Source organism: Amblyomma mixtum, chromosome 7 (genome assembly GCF_055824585.1).
Source record: "Amblyomma mixtum isolate Tamu chromosome 7, ASM5582458v1, whole genome shotgun sequence".
Classification (NCBI taxonomy): Eukaryota; Metazoa; Arthropoda; class Arachnida; order Ixodida; family Ixodidae; genus Amblyomma; species Amblyomma mixtum.
The window spans coordinates 116,027,903-116,051,024 of record NC_143018.1 but is presented as its reverse complement, the minus strand read 5'-3'; the positions used below and the strand labels follow the sequence as shown (position 1 = coordinate 116,051,024).

Genomic DNA, 23,122 nt, shown 5'->3' with positions numbered 1-23,122 from the left:
AGAAAGCTTACATTTTTGTAAATATCTAGGCATTCACATTATATCTAACCTAACGAGGAGGCTTCACATAGATTGCATAATCAATAACGTTAACAAAACTTTAATCTGGGAGACAATTTTCCTCGCGAACCATCTTTCAAATCAGTTCTTTATAAAACACTAATACATCCGAAGCTAGAATATGCAACAGCAGTGTGCAGAATACACAACACGAATTACTTCGTTGGTTTTATACCAGCGCAAGAAGACGCGGACGAAAGAACACAGAACAAAGAGAAACGAGCGCTGAACTCCTACTTTGTTTCCGAAAAACGCAAAACCCTCACATATTCACCCTCATGGCCACCGCCCACGAGGAAAAAACCCGGGTAACTAAAGCGCGTGTGAGTCAGCAGGATAAAATGGCGTGTACAATCAGTCGAGCTATACAGAGGGACAGATAACAAGCCAACCTCAGATAGGTGAAAAAACAAGCTGCGCGAAAAAGTTGGGCAAAGAAAGTTTTCTCTCCTCTCTTTTCTACGTAAAAAACGAAAAGGTACTAACAAAAGCGCGACGCGAAAAACTCGTCCTTCAAAAGTGAGAAACAGAACGAAATAAAAGGAAATATGGAAGCACTAAGAACATGTAGCCGATGAAAAAACACGATGTACATGAAAGCCAAAAAGGAACGCGGCAATATGAAAGTCGAGGAGGATGACAAAATGCGTTAAGAACCAATAATGCATAAAATGCACCTGCAAGCGAGCATTAAAAGTGAAAAAAGAGAGACGCAGCATTAAAAAGCCGTAAAAGCACAAAACTGCAAAAAAAAAAAAACGTAACGTGGGAGCAGTGACAGACAACGATGAACACAGCAATACAATAAAATATCAGGACAGTTGAAAATAAGTGACAACTGAGAAGGTAAAACTTGAGTACTGAGAAGGTAAAAGTTGAAATTGAAAAAAACTTGAAGTCAAGGCAAGGAATGGCTTCTATGAACGGTGTGTGAAGGAAGGTACAACTCAAATAAAACCAGACAGGAATGCAATCTCCTTCTGTGGAAGTAAAACAGAGGCCGTGCTAACACATTCACTCTGTAGATTTAAAATCTTGGCTGCTTCTATTATTTCGTGAGTCAGCTGATTATGGTATTTCTCTAGAATCGTAGTTTTTTTCAAACATAGGGGCGCACTGTTCAACACGCTCTAGTTGTTCGTTCCTGCATTCCCTACAGTGGGCTGCAAGGTTCCTGAGTGAAGTTCCGGGTAAATCTCTTTTCTGTTCCATTAGCCGTTGGTTGACACATCGGCCTGTATGGCCCATGTACGCCTTCCGAACAGCTAATACGACGAGCGAACCGCTTAAGCACAGTGAACAGATAAACGGTGCGCCGCTGTGTTTGAAGCAACTACGATTCTAGAGAAATTCCACAATCAGCTGACTCGCGAAATAATAGAAACAGCCAAGATTTTAAATCTCAAGAGTGAATGTGTTAGTACGCCCTCTGGTTTACTTTCACATAAACGTGGTTTCAATCAATCAATCAATCAATAAATCAATCCATCAGTCAATCAATCAATCAGTCAATCAATCAGTCAATCAATCAGTCAATCAATCAGTCAATCAATCAATCAATCAGAACGCGATTGCATTCCTCTCTGGATTTATTTGATTGTACCTTCTTCAGCAACCGTTCATAGAAGCGATTCCTTGCCACGTCTTCCCACTGTAGCATTCAAGTTTCAGCTTCTCAGTTGTCACTTTTTGTCAATTGCCCCGATACTTTATTGTATAGGTGTGCTCACTGTTGGCTGTCACTGCTCGCAAGTTACGTTTTTTTTCTGCAGTTTTCTGCCTTTACGCCTTTTTATTGTTGCATCAGTCTTTTTTCGCTTCTAATGATATGCTTGCTTGCAGCTCAATTTTGTGCATCATTGGTCCTTAACGCATTTTGTCACCCTTCACGACTTTTTCATAACTGTCTTCCTTGTTAGCTTTCATGCACTATCGGAAACAAAAGAGATATACTTCACGCGGCGGGTTGCCGACAAATGGAAAACTGCGTCTCAACGCCTTCTATAGGCGGCGTCTGGGATCGAGACAGCTAGTGCGTGACCATTATTATCAGCAGGAATGTCGCTTGGCTTGTTTCGATGTTTCGTGCTTGAGCTCGCCAATATGCCGCAATTTTCCGTTGGTCCGGCTCCCACCGAGTGGAGTATACCACTTTTGTCCCTGATAGTACATCGTGTTTTTCACCGGTTCCATGTTAATAGTGCTTCCATATTGCGTTTTGTCTCGTTCTGTTCTCACTTTTAAGGGCGCGTTTTTCGTGTCGCGTTTTTGTTAGTACCTTTTCGTTTTTTTTTTGCGCAGAAAAAAGAGGGGAAAAACTTGTTTTGCGCAACTTTTCCGCTCTGCTTCTTTTTTCCCCCATCTGAGGCTGGCTTGTTATTTGTCCCCCTGTATAGTTCGACTATTTGTTTGTGCCGTTTTATCCAGCTGATTGACTCGTGCTTTAGTTTCGCAGTTTTTTTTCCGTATGGGTGGTGGCTCTTATGAGGTATATGTAAGGGTTTTGCGTTTTTTCAAAATAAAATTGCAGTTCAGCGCTCGTTTCTCTTTTTTCTGTGTTTCCTTCGTCCGCGTCTTTTTGCGCAGGTCTTTTTGGAGTTTACGTATATCCCTGAAGAGAAAAGTATATAACAGCTGCGTCTTACGGATACTCACCTACGAGGCAGGCAGAAACATACAGGCTAACGAAAAGGGTTCAGCTTAAAATAAGGACAACGCAGAGAGATATGGAAAGAGAATTGACAGGTGCAATGAGCGGAGACCGCAAGTGGGCAGAGTGAGTGAGCGAACAAGGGTAGATTAAAGAGATTGCAGTAGAAATCAAGAGGAATAAATGGGCTTGGGCAGGGCATGTAACACGTTGGCAAGATAACCGCTGGTCCTTAAGGGTAAGGGATTGGATTCGAAGAGGAGCAAGCGTAGCAGGGTGCGGCAGAAAGTTAGGTGGCCGGATGAGATTAAGAAATTTGCGAGAATACCGCGGCCGCAACTGGCAATGAACAGGTTTAATTGGAGAGATTTGAGAAAGGCATTTGCCCTGCAGTGGGCGTATAGTTAGCAGCCTGCCAAAATAAAAATAGGATACCGAAACGAAATTGGTGTCTCCTTCCAAAGTCAGCTTAACTGTTCCTTGGTGTTGCACTCTTTCCCTCACATGTAAATAATTCCCATCTTTTCTGTGGCAGATCAGCTACTAATGTGTCTAAAATTTATTGATGCAAAAAAAATGTTACGAGCAACTGAAGCGTATACTATACACTCATACACCGAAGGTTTTTTTTCCAGTGCAACATACCGAATATTAATCATCTCTACAAAGAAATCTTTTACATATCTCATGTACCTACTACTTCTTGCTAAAATTCCCAAACTTAGTAACAAATATAGCCAGCCTAGAACAGGACACACCGAAATATATGTACCGCTAGGAAGAATGGTTAATCTCTATTTCGAGAGCCAATTACCGCCAAAAATTGTTAGAATGTTAAATTACTTCCCTAAAGCCGCCATTGGTACCCATGGTTAAAGAATGCAGCGCGAAAAGACAAGTACAAACAAAGAAGCGCCACTCCTCTCCACTTCTTCGTTTGTCGTTGCCTTTTCGCGCTGCATTCTTTAACCATGATCTGTTTGTCACGATATCGTGGGCCGCTTGATGTTTGGTTGGCGACGAAATTATAATTATTCGGGCCAACCGGCCCACCACTGCACTCTCCGCAAATTTGGAGGGGGAGGAGCGACAAACTTCTCCACCCCGCTGCAAAAGATGAGGTTCGACTGCTGACCGGCGATAGGGGCCATGCCTTATTAACCGTTGACCGGAGGCATGAGGCGTTGGCAAGTTTCTTAAGAACCCCCTTTACTTGGGCGAAGTACCACAACCAAAAGGGTACATAACAAACCCAGAAAAACACCGGCAGTACAGAGACGCGACACGAATAAACACAGAATCGAACACAAACAACTACAAACAGGAAAAAGAAAACATTAAGGCGAAAGCTATACAGCAACGTTACACGATTAAAGCTATGTACCAAAGAATAGGACTAGAACAGCGACAGAGCAAAGAAAAAGAGTACAAGCGAGTGGGGAGAAACGGTGGCTTGGCTGCGGGGTGGCGAGGTCCGGTCGCAGGGAGCGTCGAGCTGCGGAGGCGCGCGGGGCTGGGGGGGGGGGGGGGGGGGGGGGGTTGCGAATACGGGCGAACTTGGGCCACGCGTGTTCGGGACTGCCGTCGCCGCGCTCTACGCGTCAGACACCCGCCTTAGCTAGCTTGCCGACCACTTCCTTGGCTGACCTCACACACGTCTGCACGCACCGAAATCTCCAAGCCAACTTCCCGGCTCGCGGCTTTGCCGCCGCCGCGTCCTCGTGGCAAACAAAAACAAACAAACGAATCCTCAAGGCCCAGTGCGCCAACGATTTGCAGGTGTAGAAAAGGGAGGAAAACAAGCACGAAGAAACTGAGAAGGGACGCGAGGGAAGGCTACGGTCCTAAGGGGGAGCAAGGCCACCTTGCGAAGGTCGGGAAGGTTGCCAGGGCATTCAACCGACCGCTTCCCGTCCCCACAACGTCCAAGCGCTCGCTACCTGGCGATAATACTAGGAAGGGACGGAGTGGCCTTGACCTCCCGTCCACGTGGGAGGGGGGGGGGACGCAAAATCATCGTTTGCTTGGCCGCGACATGCCTGCGAGCAACCAGCACCATGGCCACCTCGCCCGCAAATGAAAATGAAACACAAGGCATGCACGAACTTTGTGACACTGACCAAGAAGCCCAAACAACCACTTTAATTGATATCCATACCTTGACACCCTCGGAGGTAAAGTGTATTTTCAAATCTATTATTTAAATCAGCCCTCAGTGTAAGTACGTTGTGTTGATTATTTTTTCTAAGTTATTTTTTGCCGGCTGTAATGGTAGAAATGGACCACTCAAGCTGCGAACAAGTGGTTCTTACCTCGTAACCCTCTATTTGCTTGTGAATAGGCCCAAGTAAATGAAATGAATTTCGAACTGCGCGTATGCTACATTGTATAGCCAAGGGCTGCCCCTTCAGCAACACTGGCGGGTGCTTTGCTGCCGCTGTTTCCGCGCTGAGGGTTAAAAACGCGGCGCAACTAATTGCAACGCCACTAACAGTGTCGTTGCCCGCCACTAAGAGAAATGCATGCATTGGAACTCTAACTCCTCCAGCCTTTGGGAAAGGCCTCAACCACAAATTGGCTTTGGATACCAATATGTGATCAGAAGCGTATAGAAGCAGGGGCAAGATTTCAGAGATCCTCATGCAAAGAAAGACTCTCTAATGTTATTGAGCAATATCTACGAAATTAAATCAGAGCCGCTTTCCAAGAGGAGAAATTACCATTTTTTTATTACGGGCTGGTTCGGCAATCTGGCATTGTCCACTGTTTCCATGTGACGTAGCTGTAACTTTCGAGCGTTTGTTTTGAGCGATCGTATCAGGGGGGACAGGACATCACCATTGTCTTGACATCCCATACAGAGGTGAGGCAGTACATGCAGCAAATGACAAAGGCGAGCGTCGACATGGTAGCCCGTTACGAAATGATTTTATTGCGAAAGCAACACTGCTCTTACTTTCGAGCCATTAGCGTGGTCGTGGCGCTTCCACCATTGACCTTTAGCTGACCCCTGTGGTGACGTCACGCCAGACCGAGAGAGACAGGGCCCCAACTCGCGCGGTTAGCATGAGCGCGGCGGAGCAGCCACGGTGCACTGTGCAGCTGCCGCGAGAGGGCGCGCGTTGCTATGACTTCACACCAGGCGGATAAAGGTGAGGGAGCAGCTCGGTTGCTCCTAGTTGCCGTGGCGGAGCTACCTCGGTATGTCGGACGATGTGTACAAGGCAAAGCTCCAACGCAATGCAGCAGTCAGGAAACGCCGGCGCGCTGATGAAACAGATGAAGAGGTGGTGGCTCGGCTCGAACGAGTAGGCAGGCCGGTGCATTTCCTTTTAAGGCGGAAGCCTTTAATGCCTCATCGTTGTAAGCAGGAGCTATCGACAGAAATCTCACGCTTTTGAATTGGTCGACACGGTCATGACGTCACAGTGCTCGATTTTCTAACGGGGCCAATTGTACTTTGGCTACTAACCATGCAACAAATTAAAGGGATCGTATAGTGATGCTCCAAGTAAGTTTGACTGAGTTTAGTTAATTGCTGCGAATTAGTCTCATTAGCTTTTCTAGTCAGAGGAGATAAATAAATAAAACCGAGCAAGAAATTCGCTGAGCTTGGGAATCGAACCCCGGTCTCCGGAGTGCGAGTCGAGCATGCTACCACTCCGCCATGCCAGCTCGATGGTTTGCAATGAACAAAGGTGCGTCTAGTGAATACGGTGTCTTCGCTTACTCCCATTTTCCTCCCTTCCCGTTACGGCGAGGTTTAGGTGTCCACCTAGGTATGACAGACCGATACACTTCCTTTCCTCGAAAACCATTTTACCGACAAGCGAGGCGTATTTGTCCGCGTTTCAGATTGGTCCAAATTGTCGTGACGTCACCGCGCGCGAATTTTGACGGGTGTACACCGAAATATGTGAGACAGTTACTGCGCAACTTCCTTTCCTCAAATACAATTGTCGACTAGTGTCTACTGAGATATGTGAGACAGTTAATGCTAATTTCTTTTCCTCAAATACAATTTTCATTTTCTTCATTACGCCCCCTCTTTCTTCTTTCACTCACACTTCCTCCCTTCCTGTACGGTGCGGCTCAGGTGTCCACAGAGATGTCAGAGAATTACAGCCCCATTTCCTTTCCTCAAAACGCGTTGCGTTCCAAGGCAGCGCTACAACACGCTGTCGCGTTCAACTCCTAAAGGCGAAGCTTAAGCGTCATTAATTGGCAGCTAATGAATGCACCAACAAAATGTGCAGTGAAAAATCGCGTAGCAGAATGCAGCACTCAGGCTTTCGCCTTTCACCACTTTAGCCGCTAAAGTTCCACGTAATTATTCATCCTTCTCCCAGTCACAACAACAACAACAACCGTCGGCGCACAGCGGCGGTAGACACGGCGGATGCGGGCTGAAGAAACGGATGAAGTTTCTTTCGCAATTTCCGGGCTTAATCAAGCTGAGCCTCTGCCAATTTTTTGCAGTTGGCCACTTGTTGCTTTCTGCTCATGAGGCGGTCACGCTGCCATCACGCCAACTAAAATGGAACATAAGTTGTGGCTCTACATTGAAGAGTCTCAATTATAGCATTCTGTACTTATGCCTTCGCGGCATGGCAGTATATATAAATAGTTAAAGCAATTTTACAAGGGTCACAAAGTTAGCATTAAGGTTGCTTCGCTTACAATTGTTAGTTTAATCTCCCTTACCGGCATTGATTTTCAACATACCAGCATTTCTGTTTTTAAAGTGAAAGTATTATACGGTTGACCCAGAACGATACCTGGCGTCGGCATTGACCAGCAGCAGTTGTCCTAAAAATCCAAGGTGACGTTAACGCGGTATCAAAAAATGATTTATTATCCAGCTGCGGAGAACTGAACCCAGGATTTCGATGTTTCAAAGCGACCACGCAACTCATAGGTCACAAAGTTGGAGGGCACACTGAAGCCTCACCATTAGAGTATGTCTCAATAAAGTACTGGGCTAACTCCCATATAAGCAGAAGGTCATTCTCAAGTATACAATAATCGATCCCTGGGAGTCCTCGCACCTCTCCTGGCACAGAGGTGCATCGTTTATGCGATGCGCCATTGGCAGGTGCTCCCACACTGGGCCTCGTGCGACCAAGGTTGCTCTTCCCGAGCGACCAATCATTAATGTAACTGCCACCTGCCACGGTAGTCAGTATGGTCAAAATCCGAATTGCCGGCACATTCAGCAAGGCTGACTCCACCAGTAGCTGCAAGAACTTCAACCTCAACCTCAAAAGCCGGTGGGCAGGTTGTGATGGCGCCACAACGTGACGTGACCCAGGTGGCCCACCTGCATCTTAGGCGCCTCTCTGCTGACCACCTGCCAGAGCCATGCCCGTGATTTTTCGCTTACAACGCCGGCACTGACAACGCGACACCGGATTTTCTGGAAAGCGATGCCTTTATAGCCACCGCGTTAAGGTCGCCTTGCTTCTTGGCGAAGGAAGATTAACTTAGTACATGCGTTGCCTTAAGTCTGTATGCTAACGAGTGGGTGTGTCATAAGAAACGAAGAAAAAAATATAAATTGAGAAATATAAATCAGAAACAATGCTTTCGCATTCAAAGCACGCAAGTAGTATTAAGTGCGCTCATTAATTTCTACAAACACTACTCGTATGTTACAGGTTTATTGCTCTTGGTCTTAAGATACAAAAACAATGGCTGAGGCTTAGCTAAGGTTAAGCCTAGTAAGATGCGAAGCATATTGATGGCTAGGCTTGGTAATACATGGCTTTCCTTGGTTGAATACTTGGTCATTTTAATACAACCACTAGAAGTGTAGCAAGGATTGCCGTGGCAGCTATATACGGGATCATCGGTGAATTCAATGCAGAGTGTACAACCGCTGCCCCAGCACCGGCTACAACAGCATTCTTGGCACCCATGGAAAGTACATTGGAAACACATTGGAAACGCTGAAGCTTTCGCTTCTCGTTCAAATCAGCCCTGCTTCTAAGCGGCATTCCAACACCTGGCCGCCTCGTAAGTGCCCGGAGAGCGAGGCAAGCTCAGCTTTATACCGCTGCTGTAGCGTCACGTGGTCAGCTGCAGCGCCTCTGATGTGGAGCCTCCACCGCCGCGGCCGACCGCGCGAGCCTGCAGCCCATCTCTCTTCTGCTGTGACGTCATGTTGTCACGTGGTCAGCCGCCGCGCCTCTGATGTGGAGCCTCCACCGCCGCGGCCGACCGCGCGAGCCGGTAGCCCATCTCTCCTCTGCTGTGACGTCATGTTGTCACGTGGTGTCACGTGGTCACGCTAAAGGTCAATGGTAGCTCCACCGCCGCGCTCGACGGGCTGTAGTGTAGCTCTAGTAATATGCTTCGCATAAAAAAAAAACTAGAGGTTACATTCACCTGGCAGGGCTATCTAAGAAAACTCAAATATATCACCACTTCGCCGTTTCACATGGTCACTTTCTGTCGATAATCAATGGAAAAAATTGGCGGGGGCTTAGTTTCGGTTAAGCCTGGTGGGTTGCGAAAGTGCGCAGCGCCTCCAACTGAAGGAACGCAGTGCGCCGCGTCTACAGGTCACGCGTGGCTACCAGCTTTTTGAGGAAAGGAAGTGGCGCAGTAATTCTCTGTCATCTCGGTGGACACCCTAACCGCACCGTAGGAAGGGAGGACCGCCACCACCCGTTCGGCGGGATGCCTTGTTGTTGCGACTCAAAAGAAAGGGAACTTGTAGAACGCCGCCGGGCTCGCCATTCTGCGGCACAGGCGCGTTGCTTAGCCAACCGCTCTTGCTTTTCTTCATCTGTCTCCTCGGCACGGGGCCGGCGTTTGCGCGCAGCACGTCGCTCCAGCGACGCCTTCTGCAACTCCTCAGACATGACTAAGCGGAGCGCGCCTGCGGCGCCTCGTTTATCCTCTCCTAGCGAGCGCCCTCACGCGGCGGGCCGAGGAGGCCGTCACGTGGTAGCCGCCGCGCCGAGCGAAGGAACGACTACGGCCGAAGAGGCGAATTGGGGCTCCTGCTCTCCTCTGGTCGTGACATCACGCTGTCACGTGGTCGTGTCACGTGACAGCGAAGGAACGACCTGCGCCGGCGGCAGAAAAGTGCTAGCAATATTGCTTTCGCAATAAAATACTGTTTTCATGTTCTAGCTAGATAGAACAAGTGATCTATTGTAATGTAGTCTTGATATCTGGTCCCTGTGGGACTTGGTGTCGGCATAACGAATAGAGGTGGATCAGTGATGCTGTCAGTCCGCAGGAGGTAGCGAAATCTGAGAATTTTCGATATCTCGAGCAGAGGTAAGGCTGGACATTTCTGTTTTCCAGAGACAATTAGCAAGGCCTTTTGTCAGGCGACGAGCATAGCCGCTTACCGGCGAAGAACTCGGTGCTGTGTTGACAGTGACTGGGACTTCGGTTGTGGCTGGGGCCTCGGTGGTTGATAAGCTCGGGGTAATATCCTGAAGCAAAACATTGCCACCGTTTACACTTTGTAAGCTGCGAAATGCAGTATTGGTAGCAAAGTATCGTGCAGCACCACCAATCGTCGGTCGTGCTTGCATTTATCGCGCATTCTTCTGGCTGAATTAGAATTAGTGTGCGCGAGATAGCAGTTGCCGCTCTCAGGTGCGATCCTCACGGAACGCTGCAGCATCCTCTTCCCAGGTCGAATAACCGAACCACCAAATACGGGCTATGCTCTCCCCTCCCAGCTAACATCCGCAGTGTTTGTCTAAAACCATGCAGGCTTACACTCTCGGCCTGCTGGCTTCGGGAGACAACGGTCCACTTGCCGTTGAGCAATTAATTTTGGAAGGCATATATGGTTCCCTTGGAGTATCATGCATCTGTGGCGGGAGTTCACGGTGCTAAATGAACAGGACGCGCTATGCGTCTAGGCTTCAGGCTTAATTATAGACCCGGAAAAAATGCCATAGCGCTTGTGCCATTTCTGATTTAAGTTAGTAATCTTCAGATTTCGTCAAAGGCGTGGCCAGGAGAGCAGCGCTATTGGACGTATTTAAAAAATTGCTCCCCGCAGTGTTTTCAGACACCGTTGCTAATATAGTCAAATTAGCGCAAACATAGAGGCAAAAGATGAGGGAGGAGACACATACGTGTGACGATTAGCAAGCGCTGCACTGCAGTTGTAGAAACCGACGCCACGCTTACCGTTGGAACCAAAGTTGTGCTTTTGTCCATAGAGGTCGTTGTTCCAAATGTAGACTTCGTCGACACAGTGCTCTTAGCCGAGGCTGTGGTGTGATGTCCAGTAACGTTGATGACTTTGGAGGACGCCACGAATACGTCATACAGCGTGGCGGCACTAGAAGCAGTAGCCAGGGCGTCCTTGCTCCACAGAAGCGGAGGGACAAGCACGAAGGCCGTCAAGAGCAGGATTACTCCCAAGGCCCCGATGATGAGCGGAGACATCCTGCATTTGAGTGGCCGAGATCCACCGCGGTGGATATGCACAAGCTAAACCCGAAATACATTGGGCTGCCGAGCAAAGCAACCTGACTCAACATCTGAAAGGTTACTACGGACGACGGGGCATCTATTAACGATGAAAGTGCAAACTTATATATGAACATAAAGAGCGAATATACACCCCGCGACTGCTTTGCGCCCCAATGTAAGGTATTTTTCTGAACTGTAAACCAGTGGAGAATAAATTGAAGTTCTCCGTGGAGAAAAGGGGCCCCAAATCTAGTCCTCAATAGAAAAAAAGCTTAAAACTCTAGCACAGAAATTGTGTTATTAAATTTTGTTGAGTAAAAAGAACAAAGATCACTGCTAAAATGGTGTAATCAGGTAGCCCCTTTTTCTAATGTTTGATGAGAGAAGTCTACGGCAACAAGATCTAAAAAACATGCAAGCGATAGATCTAACCGTGTCCCTTTAAAACATGCTAATTTTGCTAACGTGTTTCTACTGCAAAGCTAGATTTTGTAGCATTTTGTACAAAATGTCTTTGTAGCACTCAATTCCTGCTCGTCTTGGCTCTCAGTTCTGTACGTCCCCGAATCCGTAATGAGATGTCAACCAAAAGTTCTCTCCTTTAGGTATTGGCATACTTGTGCTCATCTTTATATTGAAAGGGTCTGTTGGCACACTTTTATATGAAGGTATGAAAATAATATATCTTCGCATTTTTTCCTAGGTTGATAAAAGAAAAAAGAACGTCTCAAATGTCTGCCTACAATTCTGTGGTTTTTACGGAACCACTCACATAAGGTCTAAAGTGTAGTTTTAAATTCTTAATCTCTGCTGTTGTTTACAACATTAGCTGAGAAAGCTGTATAGCTTTCCTTTGTAGCCGTATGGCTGCGCTTGGGTGGATGCCAATGAGTAATTACTCCCTTATAACATTAGGCCTACCGAGTGGCATCGGCCCTGCGAAGCATTACTGCACCCAAATATCTTGCTTCAGGGAGAGACGCAGCGGGAAGGAGATGTATAGTCACAGGTGTCAAAGAGAAAGGATGGACGCTTGAAGATCTTACATTTTCTCGCTTGATGCCTGGCGGTCCCTCCTCGGCGTAACGGTCTCCACATTGCCTGCGCATGCGCACAGCAGGCAGCTTGTTCAATTTTTAGCAACACGTTTGGACAGCCAAACACGTGCGTAGACACATGAACATCAACAATGATCCTTCTCATAAATAATGCAGTGATATGCAACTCAGGAAGAAAATAACAAGAACCAGTCAAAAACACACAAATCTGAGACAATACTCCAATAAATGCTTGTCCTGTACATTTGTGTGAGGTCCTGTGATGTGCGAAACTGAACACCCATCACATTTTCATGTTTTTCTGCAAATCAGTTTCGCAGCTCCGGAACAGTACTCAATTGAACTCCAGTACTGCCTGTTCCAAACGACACATTTCCTTCTAAGATTTCCATCGAGTGACCAGTTGTAGGCAACGAGACATGATGCCTGTCATAATATTGAGCCATCACCATGGTAAACATATCTCGTGGCAGTGTATTGTGGCCTCGCTTATATTTTATATTAATGATTTGCCATCCTAAATAACAGTTCCGCTAAGGTTGTCTCCAGGCGACAGCCTCGAATATAACGATGGAATCTCGAAGAGAGCAGTTAGCTCTTAACAACAATTTACAAAAAAAATATGAATTGGTGCAAATAATGACAAATGTCACGAAACCCAGTAAAACCAGTGTGCATGACTATAGCACGGTGATGTTCCTGAGGCATAAGTACCGCATTGGTTCACATGAACTAAAACAGCTAAAAAATATGAATATTCAAGAGTAATCTTCAGCTCATGAGCAACATTAACAACATATTTAACACGTTAATTAACAACACAGTAAACATAAATAAAGAAAAAACTAACCATGGTGGAAAATGCCACCACCCCGTTTCAATGGGGGTGCTCCCGTCCGTCCGTCCGTCCGTCCATCCATCCATCCATCCATCCATCCATCCATCCATCCGTCATGGCAATTAAGTGGAATGCTTCATAGTGTTGAACGCGATTGCTATCGGGTCTCGTTTCAAAATTCGCATACTCATAATTACTCAGGTACTCATCAGTACACAGAGACAATTTTCGAAGTCAAAAACCCCAATCCATTCCCTAGGTCCAATTTTTGTTTAGTTCGAACCACTGACCCTCCAACGACTCGCCTCTCAACGACTCAACCAAAGACTCGCCTTCCAGACTGTAAGATTTGATTTCGATTCACTGTAATTCCACAATGCTTTCTTACTTGTAAATTCTCGTGGTGCAATGCCGACGCATGCTTTTCTGCTACACGAGCTCCTGAGCGCTCTCTGACTAAAAGGTTTTATATGACTTCTATCTAAAACGCAAATTACGAAATTCATGTAATTCTTAAGGTACGATAATGGGCTAAAGTGACGGCTGCTCGCCTGTACTTCCATGATAATGAAGACTTACTTTCTCTTAGATTGTAGTCATACCTAGAAGTGATGATAACATTTATGAAATCGCTCAGTGTCTGCATATATTCTATTCTATATTGCACGTCATGTGAAAGCAACGTTATTATCGCTTACACTGCATCGGCGCACTTAGCGGCTATATTAGCGCATGAAGTGAGAGCAATAAAATATTGGCATAGTAAATTTCAGGTTCTTTATCTTTCCTTGCACCAGAGGAGCGCCGCCAGAGACGGTTTGTAGAACAGAAGACTGAAGGTCTTCTTCGCACCAGAGGTGCCCCGTCAGAGACGGTCTTGTGATGAGTTAAGATGCAGGGGTAAGGCGAATACTTGAAGTTTATGTACAGATATTTACATTGCATACAAGTTCAGGCACTAGAGACAAATTAAACTGCAAAGAGATACACAAAAATAAAAAGGTGGAACTGGCTAACACTAGGGGAGGCCCCTACTCGGCGTAGCCGAAGATGCGTAGCATCTCTCCTTAGGTTTTAAAGACATAAAGGCCCGGCCCACATTTGGTAGCAACCAATCATGTTACACTGCTCACATGATTGGTTTACCGAGAGCATGGCCAGCCCTCCAGCTTCCGTAGGGCAAAACGCCCTTTCCATTGCAAAATAAAAGTAGAAACAAACACAAATACACATTCGTGCCAGCACGTGCGCGAATCGGTACCGCGGGCCGGGGGACACCCGTACTTCCCGGCTCATTCCCGAGCGGCCGCGTTCCAAGAAAGGAGACGCTTTCGTTTCGAGCGCCCCAAGCCGCGTTCCGATGAGGACGCGTACACTACCGATCCCTTACAGGCATGTTTAAGGTGTGGCTCAAGCGCTAGTGAAACAGTGCTGCTATGCAAACGAACCAGTCTGTTGAAAATATCCCATGTGGCATATCAAAAGCTGTGTTACTGCTTCGTCATGCTTCCCTAGCGACGTCTCAACAGTTAGAACAACAGATTTATATAAGGGCCACGATGGCTGGAGGGGGTATAATAGCGGGATGTTGTCACTATGCGTTGTCGCAACACGGTGAGGACGAACATTTCTTTTACTTGAGCAACATATTCGTTATGAGCAACTGATTTTTTTTAGACTGGCGTGAGAAATCAAGGATCCTCAATCGCTCTCCTGCGTTACGCCACCACCTGCGTTTTCGTCGTCTTTTTCCCTTTCTCTACCCGATCGCCCTTAGATGCCACCATCTTGGCATTAAGCCTACGACCGGTGACCCTTCGGTGCATCCCTGGTCACATGGGCATCCCCGGCAATGAGCTGGCTCACCAGCTTGCCTGCGAAACTATAAACCGGGCGCCGGGGATCCCATGGACGAGCCCAGCGACGGAGCAGGCGGTCAGGGCTTACAGACGCACTGTCGACGAATACTACGCGCAGCAAAAATTGGACTTAGCTGATTTACCACCACCACACTCATCCTTATGGATCCGCGAATCTCGCATTGTTCGCCGAATACAGTTTAATCACCTACATAGACCAGCCAAACTTTATCTATACCGGTACACTTCCACACCTCAGTGCCCGAACTGTCCACACACATATGCAGACATACTCTGCCTTACACAGTGCCACGCAGCCTTCCAGTCCCCCGCCTATCCGTTCCCCCCACCCCCACCGTGGCCCATCTGGCTCGCCTCCATGGATCTGAAGCTCCATCGTGCCCTCGTCGGCTTGGCCCAGGACGTTCTGAGCGCCTAATAGAAAGGATGTTCCAATAAATGTGTCACACCACCACCTGCGTTTCCGTCGTTTTTTATTTCGAGCTGTTCACATTTGTGTAGCCATCAGGACGAGGACGTTGTCGTCCATTTTCTCTTGATTACGATGCCAAGGGCCACAGAATGCGCCCAGGTCGCGAGTTTACGACAATGGGCGTTGTTGTTTCCGCCGGAAAAGAAACCCCTTTGGGCACCATTTTTCTGCAGCCAAAATTTAAACCTCAGTGAAGAAGATGTAACAGTAGGGAGTTACCCGGCACAACAAAGAAAATATAATATGGAGTTTCCTATGTGGCATAGGCTGCACGGATAGCACAGGCACATGAAAATCCAGCTCCCAGTAGACCTAGCTCCAACGTCGTCGTCGTTACAGGTACAGAGAGAGGAAAACGTTCTCCTCGCTTTCCAACTGCATGGTCTGGCAACATAACTGAACAAAAAATGATGGCGCCAAATGTGCTGCTCGCAAAAAAATGTGACCTCTTTTCTATGCCCTGCAGGCCTGCGTTCAAGCTAGCAGCAGGTCAATATTGATCTCTTACTTACCTGCGTCCTCGCCGATGAAGCTGGCCATGGATTCTTCTCGACGAAGCAAGGAGGATGCGGGAGAGCCACGCCACGCAGACGGTTCCAAAGACGATTTCATTTCACGAACTGAAGTAGGAGCAGACGGCGAGCTAAGGAACGTCCTCTTTCCGGCAAAGGCAGCGTTGCTTTTGAGGTTTCTTCAGAAATAGATCCTTGAACTGCCGGCCTGAAGTCCTTGGTATCTATTGAAGTGCTGCGTGCCGACCAGAGTAACAAGGTTCCACTCAATAATCGACAGGTTACGCCCGCGTTTCAGTGGTGTTCTCGCGTCTATAGGAGTCAGAGCATGTAGCAGTTATTCATTAGGCTGGGAAGCACCATCGCATTTCAGAGATTCTGAAGGCGCAGCGGCTCGTCGTGGACCAAAGATATGTTTGCCCATGGCAGCACACACGCACCAAACCTGACCAGGGAGAATGAGCGATGCAAAACGGAGCAGCGATGACCTCTCGAATAATGCCTCCTCCGCTATTTAGCACAAGTAAGTAAGGATATGCCTAAGAACCAACGGCCATGTAATGGGTAAAGAACTCAAAAGCAGTGCTTGCACCTTAAGAAACATCGCTTTTCTGAGGATACCGTCAAGCGTTGAAGTAACAGATTCGTGGTCTAATATACTCTAAGACTGAGCACAATATTTTTCTGTGCGTGACTGAGCTGCCTTAATACCTGTAATCCGGTTTTCTAAATGAGCCTGTTGTTTGTAACTACCGGCACTTGAAAACATCAGCGACCTGGCAATGTATGCAAAAGTTAAGGCTGAATTCAATAGTAACATTTGTTTGTTTTTAAGGACAAGGTCAGCATGACTAATATTTAATTCAAGTCGCATATGCTAGCTTAGTTATTTAAACAGCCTTGCTTGAAATCGAGGTCAACAATTAAAAGCTCTAATACCAACCTTATTTGGAGGAAAGGGTTCTATGGGAATAACAACTAAAAAAAAAGTCCTATTAAATTAATTGCGTTTGCATTCTCGTCCGCCTTAAGGCACTTATTGGAAGTGCTGCGGAGAGCACTGCCATACTGACGCCAGCGCTCGTGCAGACGGAAGCGCCTCTCAAGAAGAAGAGGAAGTGTGTGTGTGAAAGTGAAAGTGATCTGGAAGCGCACGTCTGTTGACCCGCTGTGGACCCTCAGCCGCTGATTACCAACGTGACATCTGGTGGAGGTGCGGGGTACGTCGTTAATGCACCGCACACCCCCTTCAAGCAGCAATTCGAGCCCCTTACAAATACCGAAGGTTGACACGCCAGTCCACCAGGGCAGTCGCCGATTACAGGGCTTACCTGCCGAATTTGGACTGCTCCATGTTTCCCATTGTTTACGGAGGGCAGGTCCTACAACGATGAATCCTCCAGCTACAGTGTCGCCGGTCTTGCTCCACCACCAGCGAGAGCCACCCTATTTTCGCGGTCAACCACACGAGGACGCCGAAGACTGGCTGGACCAGTATGACCGGGTGGCCATCTACAATGGTTGGGGCGCTGACTGCAAGATGCGGCATGTTTATTTCGCCCTTGAAGACTACGCGAGGACCTGGTTTCTGAACAATGAATCTGGCCTTGGAACGTGGGATACGTTCAAGACAGAGTTCCTCCAAACCTTCAAGGACAGCACGTCGTGCAGGGAGAAGGCCGACCTGCTTTTAAAAGCCAGACATCAACTCCCCAGCGAGAGTGTGACGGTGTATGTGGAGGAAATGAAGAGGCTCTTCCGGCGTGCGGACCCAAACATGTCGGAGGAGAGGAAGGTGAGCTTCCTTATGAAAGGTGTCAAGGAGCAGCTGTTCGCCGGCCTGGTTCGAAGTCCTCCAGTCACGGTAGCTGACTTCGTAAAGGAGGCGAGCACCATCGAAAAGTCTTTGGACATGATGGCCCGGCAGTACGATCGAACAACAGCGTCGATGCTCACGGCCACTGTGGAGGACGCCACGGTGAAGTCGGCAGACTCCTTACGTGAGATGATACGATGTATTGTGAGGGAAGAACTGGCAAAGCTCTTTCCGTACAAGGAAAAACCTCCGCCTAGCACTCTTGCTCACGTTGTCCGTGAGGAGGTCCAGCAAGCTCTAGGCACTTGTACACCAATACCTGTTGCCGGCCCTGTGCAGCCTCAGCCACCGAATCTCAGCTATGCCGCCGTCACACGCCGTTTTATTCCACCGCAGCCGAACCGACGTTACGACACACCTGCCCCCGCCGCTGCACGAACTCCATCTCCCCAGCCGAATTCTCCACAGCGGCTAGGACGCCGGAGAACGGATGTCTGGAGAGCGCCAGACCATCAGCCACTGTGCTACCACTGCGGTGAGGCTGGACATGTTTATCGTCGCTGCTCATACAGGGAGATGCGCCTTCAAGGATTCCCCGTCGGTTGTCATCGTCCGATGTATGGAAAACGACCGCAGGAGATCGCGGACTACATCTCGCAAGCGGACTCCTCCATACAGCGCCGTTTCTCTCGATCTCCATCGCCGCGTCACTACAGTTCCCCAGGGCGAGGCCAGTCTCAGAGTCCCCGCAGGGGAAACTAGATCCAGCAGCCTCTGGAGGTGCGGCTGCTCAACGACAAAGTATACAAGATCCTCCATCGCCACAAGACTGTTCTCAACCAACGCCGAATTCCGTAGCCGTACCGACGATTCTTGAGCCCACGTACCTCTAAACTAGCCGATGTCCTGACGCACCCCTCCATGGCCACGACGCCTTTCCTCGATGCTGTTATGCCGGGAAACCCGCCCGGATTCCAAATCTGCAGGCCGCAAACTTTCTGCTGCGAACGTCCCTTTGACAAGCTCTGGTGCTGCGCCGCAAGGCAACGCGCCCTACAAGCCACGATGCTGCGCCGTAAGTCAGCAGAGTTTTAAGGAGAAGCATCGACGAGCAGCGTGCCTGGACACGTCGCTGGGTGCCAGACTACGAGACGCCAGTTTCCCTTTCCCCAGGGCGTTACCGCGCGCGGCAAAATTTGAAGCGGGTGGCCGGCACGGTCGCTGGTTGGTCCTTTCGGACTGCCGTCGAGTGCTGCCTTTGGATTGGCCAGTTCTGAGGGGCCGCCGTTCCTCAGGCTATATAAGCCCCACCGCTGCCGCTTGGGCAGCAGCTACAACTACCGGAGTGACCGAGTGACCGACCCACCGTGAGTCGAGTGCTGCTCACGGATGGAGTCCGACGGTGTGACGCGTTGGTGTTTCGCTGATCGTCGATGTGCGAGAACAATCGCGTTGTGTAGCTCTCGGCCCCCGTGCCGATGTTGTACTATGTTATGCCCTGTACATAATGTATAAAGCGTTTTTCTTGATCTCACCGACGCCGGACTCGGAGTCTTCGCTACCGCCAAGAGAGCTGGCAGCGCTCAGTCACGAAACGGGTGGCGAGCGCTACGGGACTACCTCTATGGCACAACATTGGTGGCAGCGGTGGGATGCCCAAAGTCACAACATTGGTGGCAGCGGTGGGATGCCCAAAGTCGCAACATTGGATGGCAGCTATGGGATCGACCGACATCAGCTACCTCGGCGCGGTGAGTGCCTGAAGTTTTCCTCAAACGCCAGACTTTCTCTAACACAGGTTATGGTAGCTTAGAGAATTTTGGTGTAGCATTGTCTTAACCTTGTGTGTTTCAAGCCTAGGAAGAGTGTTTTGAAAACCAAGGGATGCTGAAGGGGAAAATAAGGCAATGTGTAAAATGCTTGCGCGTGGCTAACTAGCAGTGATATAGTAGTGTACAGCAAGTATTTTCTAAAAGGGCAAACAGCAAGAGGCCATTGTGAACGATGGAGGGTTACAAGGTCAAAGAACTTCTACAAATTTGTGAGGAGTTGGGCATTGATTTGGGCTCAGCAAAAAGGAAGAATGCGATCCTTGAGGTCATGAGAACCGAGGACGTGACGGCTGAGGAAGCCGAAGAGGCCTGGGCTGATGTCATTGAACGGCGTGAGCGGGAGGAAAAGAGCGAGAAGGAACGTCGCGAGGAGGAAAGGGAAGAAGAGGAGAGGCGGGAGCTCCAGGCGCTTAGAGAGCACGAGGTAAGAATGATGGAGCTGGAGCTCCTCGAAACCTCGCCAGCGCCTATTCTTGCTTCTACGACAGTTCCCTCTAACGGTCCAAGAATAAGCGACCAACTGCCGCCCATGGTCGTCGGCGAGGATATGGATAGATACCTCGAGAAAGTTGAACACGTGTGCAAGGGTAATGACATTGAGGCTCTAATCTGCGGCCCAGAGCCTGGCTGTGAGTCACATGACGGTGACGCTGAAGCGCCAAGCCAGAGCGCGGCGTTCGTTGTAAAGTGCGATCCTACAGAGATTACCGCTGCGATCCTGAAAGATGAAGGCGTAGCGCCAAGATGTAGACCACAGGAGAGCGAGCAGCTGTTCTCTGCGGAAATTGAGACAGGTCGCTCTGAGTTCGCGACGGGCAGTGGCGCACCGATAGCGCCAACTGAGAGTTCGATCGTAGGCGAGGAATGCTGTTCAGAGCTGCATCGAGACAAAGATCAGCTTAGTGAAGGTCAAACTCCAGCGTCTTGTGATAGACTGCCGGAAAACGAGCTATTGTGCTCAAAGGAAATAGCACCGAACGGTTCGTCAGGTGAACCGTCGCCTGGCACTGCTAGAAAAGCGCAGGTTTCGTGGCTGCGCGAGCAAAGTCTTGCTCGGGACGAGTGCATGAATTCTTCAAGACCTGATTTTGCTGGTCAGACGAAGGCTGGTAGCTTGAAGGATGAGGGCACCGAAATAACCGGAGAATCGCACAACAGATCCGCTAGGGCAGTTCCCAAAAAGCGGCGGCGTAGAAGAAAAACCAATGTGAATGGTGGCGCTAAAAAGGGAAAAGTGCGGAAGAAGTTTGTACGATCGAGGGCCGGCAATGTGCGTAAGAGCCCGAAATTGTCACCTTGGAGCCCAAGAGTTCGCAGGCGTCGCGTAAAAGGAAAGCCGACTCACCAGGCGCAGCCTGGCTTAAAGCGTACTACGCCGCTGTGGAAGAACCGCAGTAGAATTCCTAGGATTCGGGTCGGGCGTGATGGACTCCAGAGAAGGGTGCGCGGTCGCCACACAAAAGAGCGCCACAGTGCACGCGCTAGTCAGAAAGGGAAACGACATGACTGGGACCGAGAAAGGAGGAAGCGCCCCTCTCGCTTTCAGCCTTCCAAGCGCTGCCTAGGCTTTGGACGCATGTCGCGGAGAGGCGTGACTAATCAGCCCCTCAGCTTCTGTGAAGCGTCGGCTGGTCGAGCGGCCGTCCGACCCCGACCGCGCAGGGCGCGGCTGAAGTTTGTGGATTCTAAGAATACATCTTTCTTGTATTTAGTGTTTGTTTTTTTGGTCATTCACTCAGCTGTAGAAAGAAAGATGGCGGCAAACCAAAATTTGAGCTTCGGACTTTGAAACGCGCCGTATTGTTTCTCTAGCCTGATGGACAGAGTGATTCATGGTTTCGGCGGGTTAGCATTGCCATACCTCGACAATGTTGCCATCTTTTCGGACACTTGGGAAGAACATCTCGAGCACTTGCGAGTCGTATTGTGCAGGTTGAAAGAGGTAGGCCGTACTGTGAAACCAGCTAAATGTCACCTAGGTTGCGGTGAAGTGACTTAATTCGGCTATGTGGTGGGGCGCGGCTGGCGTAGACCTTGCGACATCAAGGTAGCCGCTATTGTAAACTATCCCCAGCCAACCACTAAGACGGATATAAGGGCCTGTTTAGGTTTAGCTGGATATTACCAACACTATGTGAGAGACTACTCTGACCTTGCCAGCCCGCTAACAGACGCGCTTCGAAAATCGGAGCCCGTTAAGGTGACATGGGACTCGAAGGAAGAGAATGCGTTCCAAATGATGATACAAGCCTTGAGCCATAAGCCGGTTCTAACGGCACCAGACTTTCCGAAAGGTTTCGTCTTTGAATGTTACGCGAGCGATCGCGTAATGAGAGCGGTGCTATGCCAAGAAGATGCTAGTGGTCATGAACGACCAATTTTGTATTTGAGTTGCAAACTAAGTTGTAGCGAAGAGGCAGAGGAAAGAGAGTGCGCCTTCCTTGTGTGGGCAGTTCAGAAGCTGGCTTGTTATGTCTCCGGTTCTAAGTTTGTTGTGGAAACGGACCATTGCCCTCTAACCTGGTTAAGTAACATGTCGTCTAAAAGCGGCCGTTTGCTGAGGTGGAGCATGACCCTCCAGCAGCACAATCTGGTTGTCCGCTATAAGAAGGGAAGGTTGAACGCGAACGCCGATGCTCTAAGTCGTGCATTCTAGGCCTCGCTTCTTTCAGTGACCTCCTCGTTACTTACCTTCTCTCGCTTTGCAACAAACTATCATGTTCGAAGGAAGAAAGGGGCAAAAATGAATGACCTCATTTGCTTCCTCAGTAGTGTGTTTTCGGTCCAAATGATTTCAAGGGGACCAAGATGATTTTCATTATTATTGCTGATTATTAAGTGCTCCTACTGTTTTGATGTGTTGATACTTGCAAAATGGTTGTTTGAACCTTGTGTACCACATCGTACACATGCCTCTTGTTGCAACGGGAGAAAAAAGGGGAACATCAATTTAGTTAGGTTCATTTGGATTATGGCTTTGTCTGGTGTTTGACGGGAGACAGAGGGCACTTGCTCGTGTTGGGTGTTGCCTTTTGCCGGTCGGTTTTGTAGTCTGCAGAACGACCAACCATGACCAGTGGCGAGAAGCAAGGGGATCGGAACGACCTCAGCGAAGCTGGTCGAGGTGCCTTGGCGACAACGAGGTGAACAGAGCTCCTGGCCTGCGAGTGGGACCTGGTGCTCGTGAAGTTACCAGGACGGGAACTTGGAAGAGCCTGAGAAGATGCGCGCCAGGCATCCGAGCCACGTGGAAGCAGCTCGTCTTCCCGGCGCCTTATCTGATGGCGGGGGTGCTGTTATGCCGGGAAACTCGCCCGGATTCCAAATCTGCAGGCCGCAAACTTTCTGCTGCGAACGTCCCTTTGACAAGCCCTGGTGCTGCGCCGCAAGGCAACGCGCCCTACAAGCCACGATGCTGCGCCGTAAGTCAGCAGAGTTTTAAGGAGAAGCATCGACGAGCAGCGTGCCTGGACACGTCGCTGGGTGCCAGACTACGAGGCGCCGATTTCCCTTTCCCCAGGGCGTCACCGCGCGCGGCAAAATTTGAAGCGGG

At 48.9% G+C, this 23,122-nt stretch overlaps 1 protein-coding gene across 1 annotated transcript in view; it reads right to left on the bottom strand.

Moving 5' to 3' along the window:
* The window catches only part of LOC149337288 (uncharacterized), a 58,545-nt gene extending 42,524 nt beyond the window's left edge, over positions 1-16,021 (bottom strand). Inside the window, exons 1-4 of the mRNA XM_089554377.1 lie at positions 15,922-16,021; positions 12,208-12,262; positions 10,874-11,135; positions 10,075-10,161 (exon numbers count right to left, since the gene is read on the bottom strand). Of these exons, the coding sequence (XP_089410503.1) occupies positions 10,075-10,161; positions 10,874-11,135; positions 12,208-12,262; positions 15,922-16,021 (504 nt within the window). The remainder of the gene's footprint in view (positions 1-10,074; positions 10,162-10,873; positions 11,136-12,207; positions 12,263-15,921) is intronic.
* Positions 16,022-23,122: the final 7,101 nt, after the last annotated feature.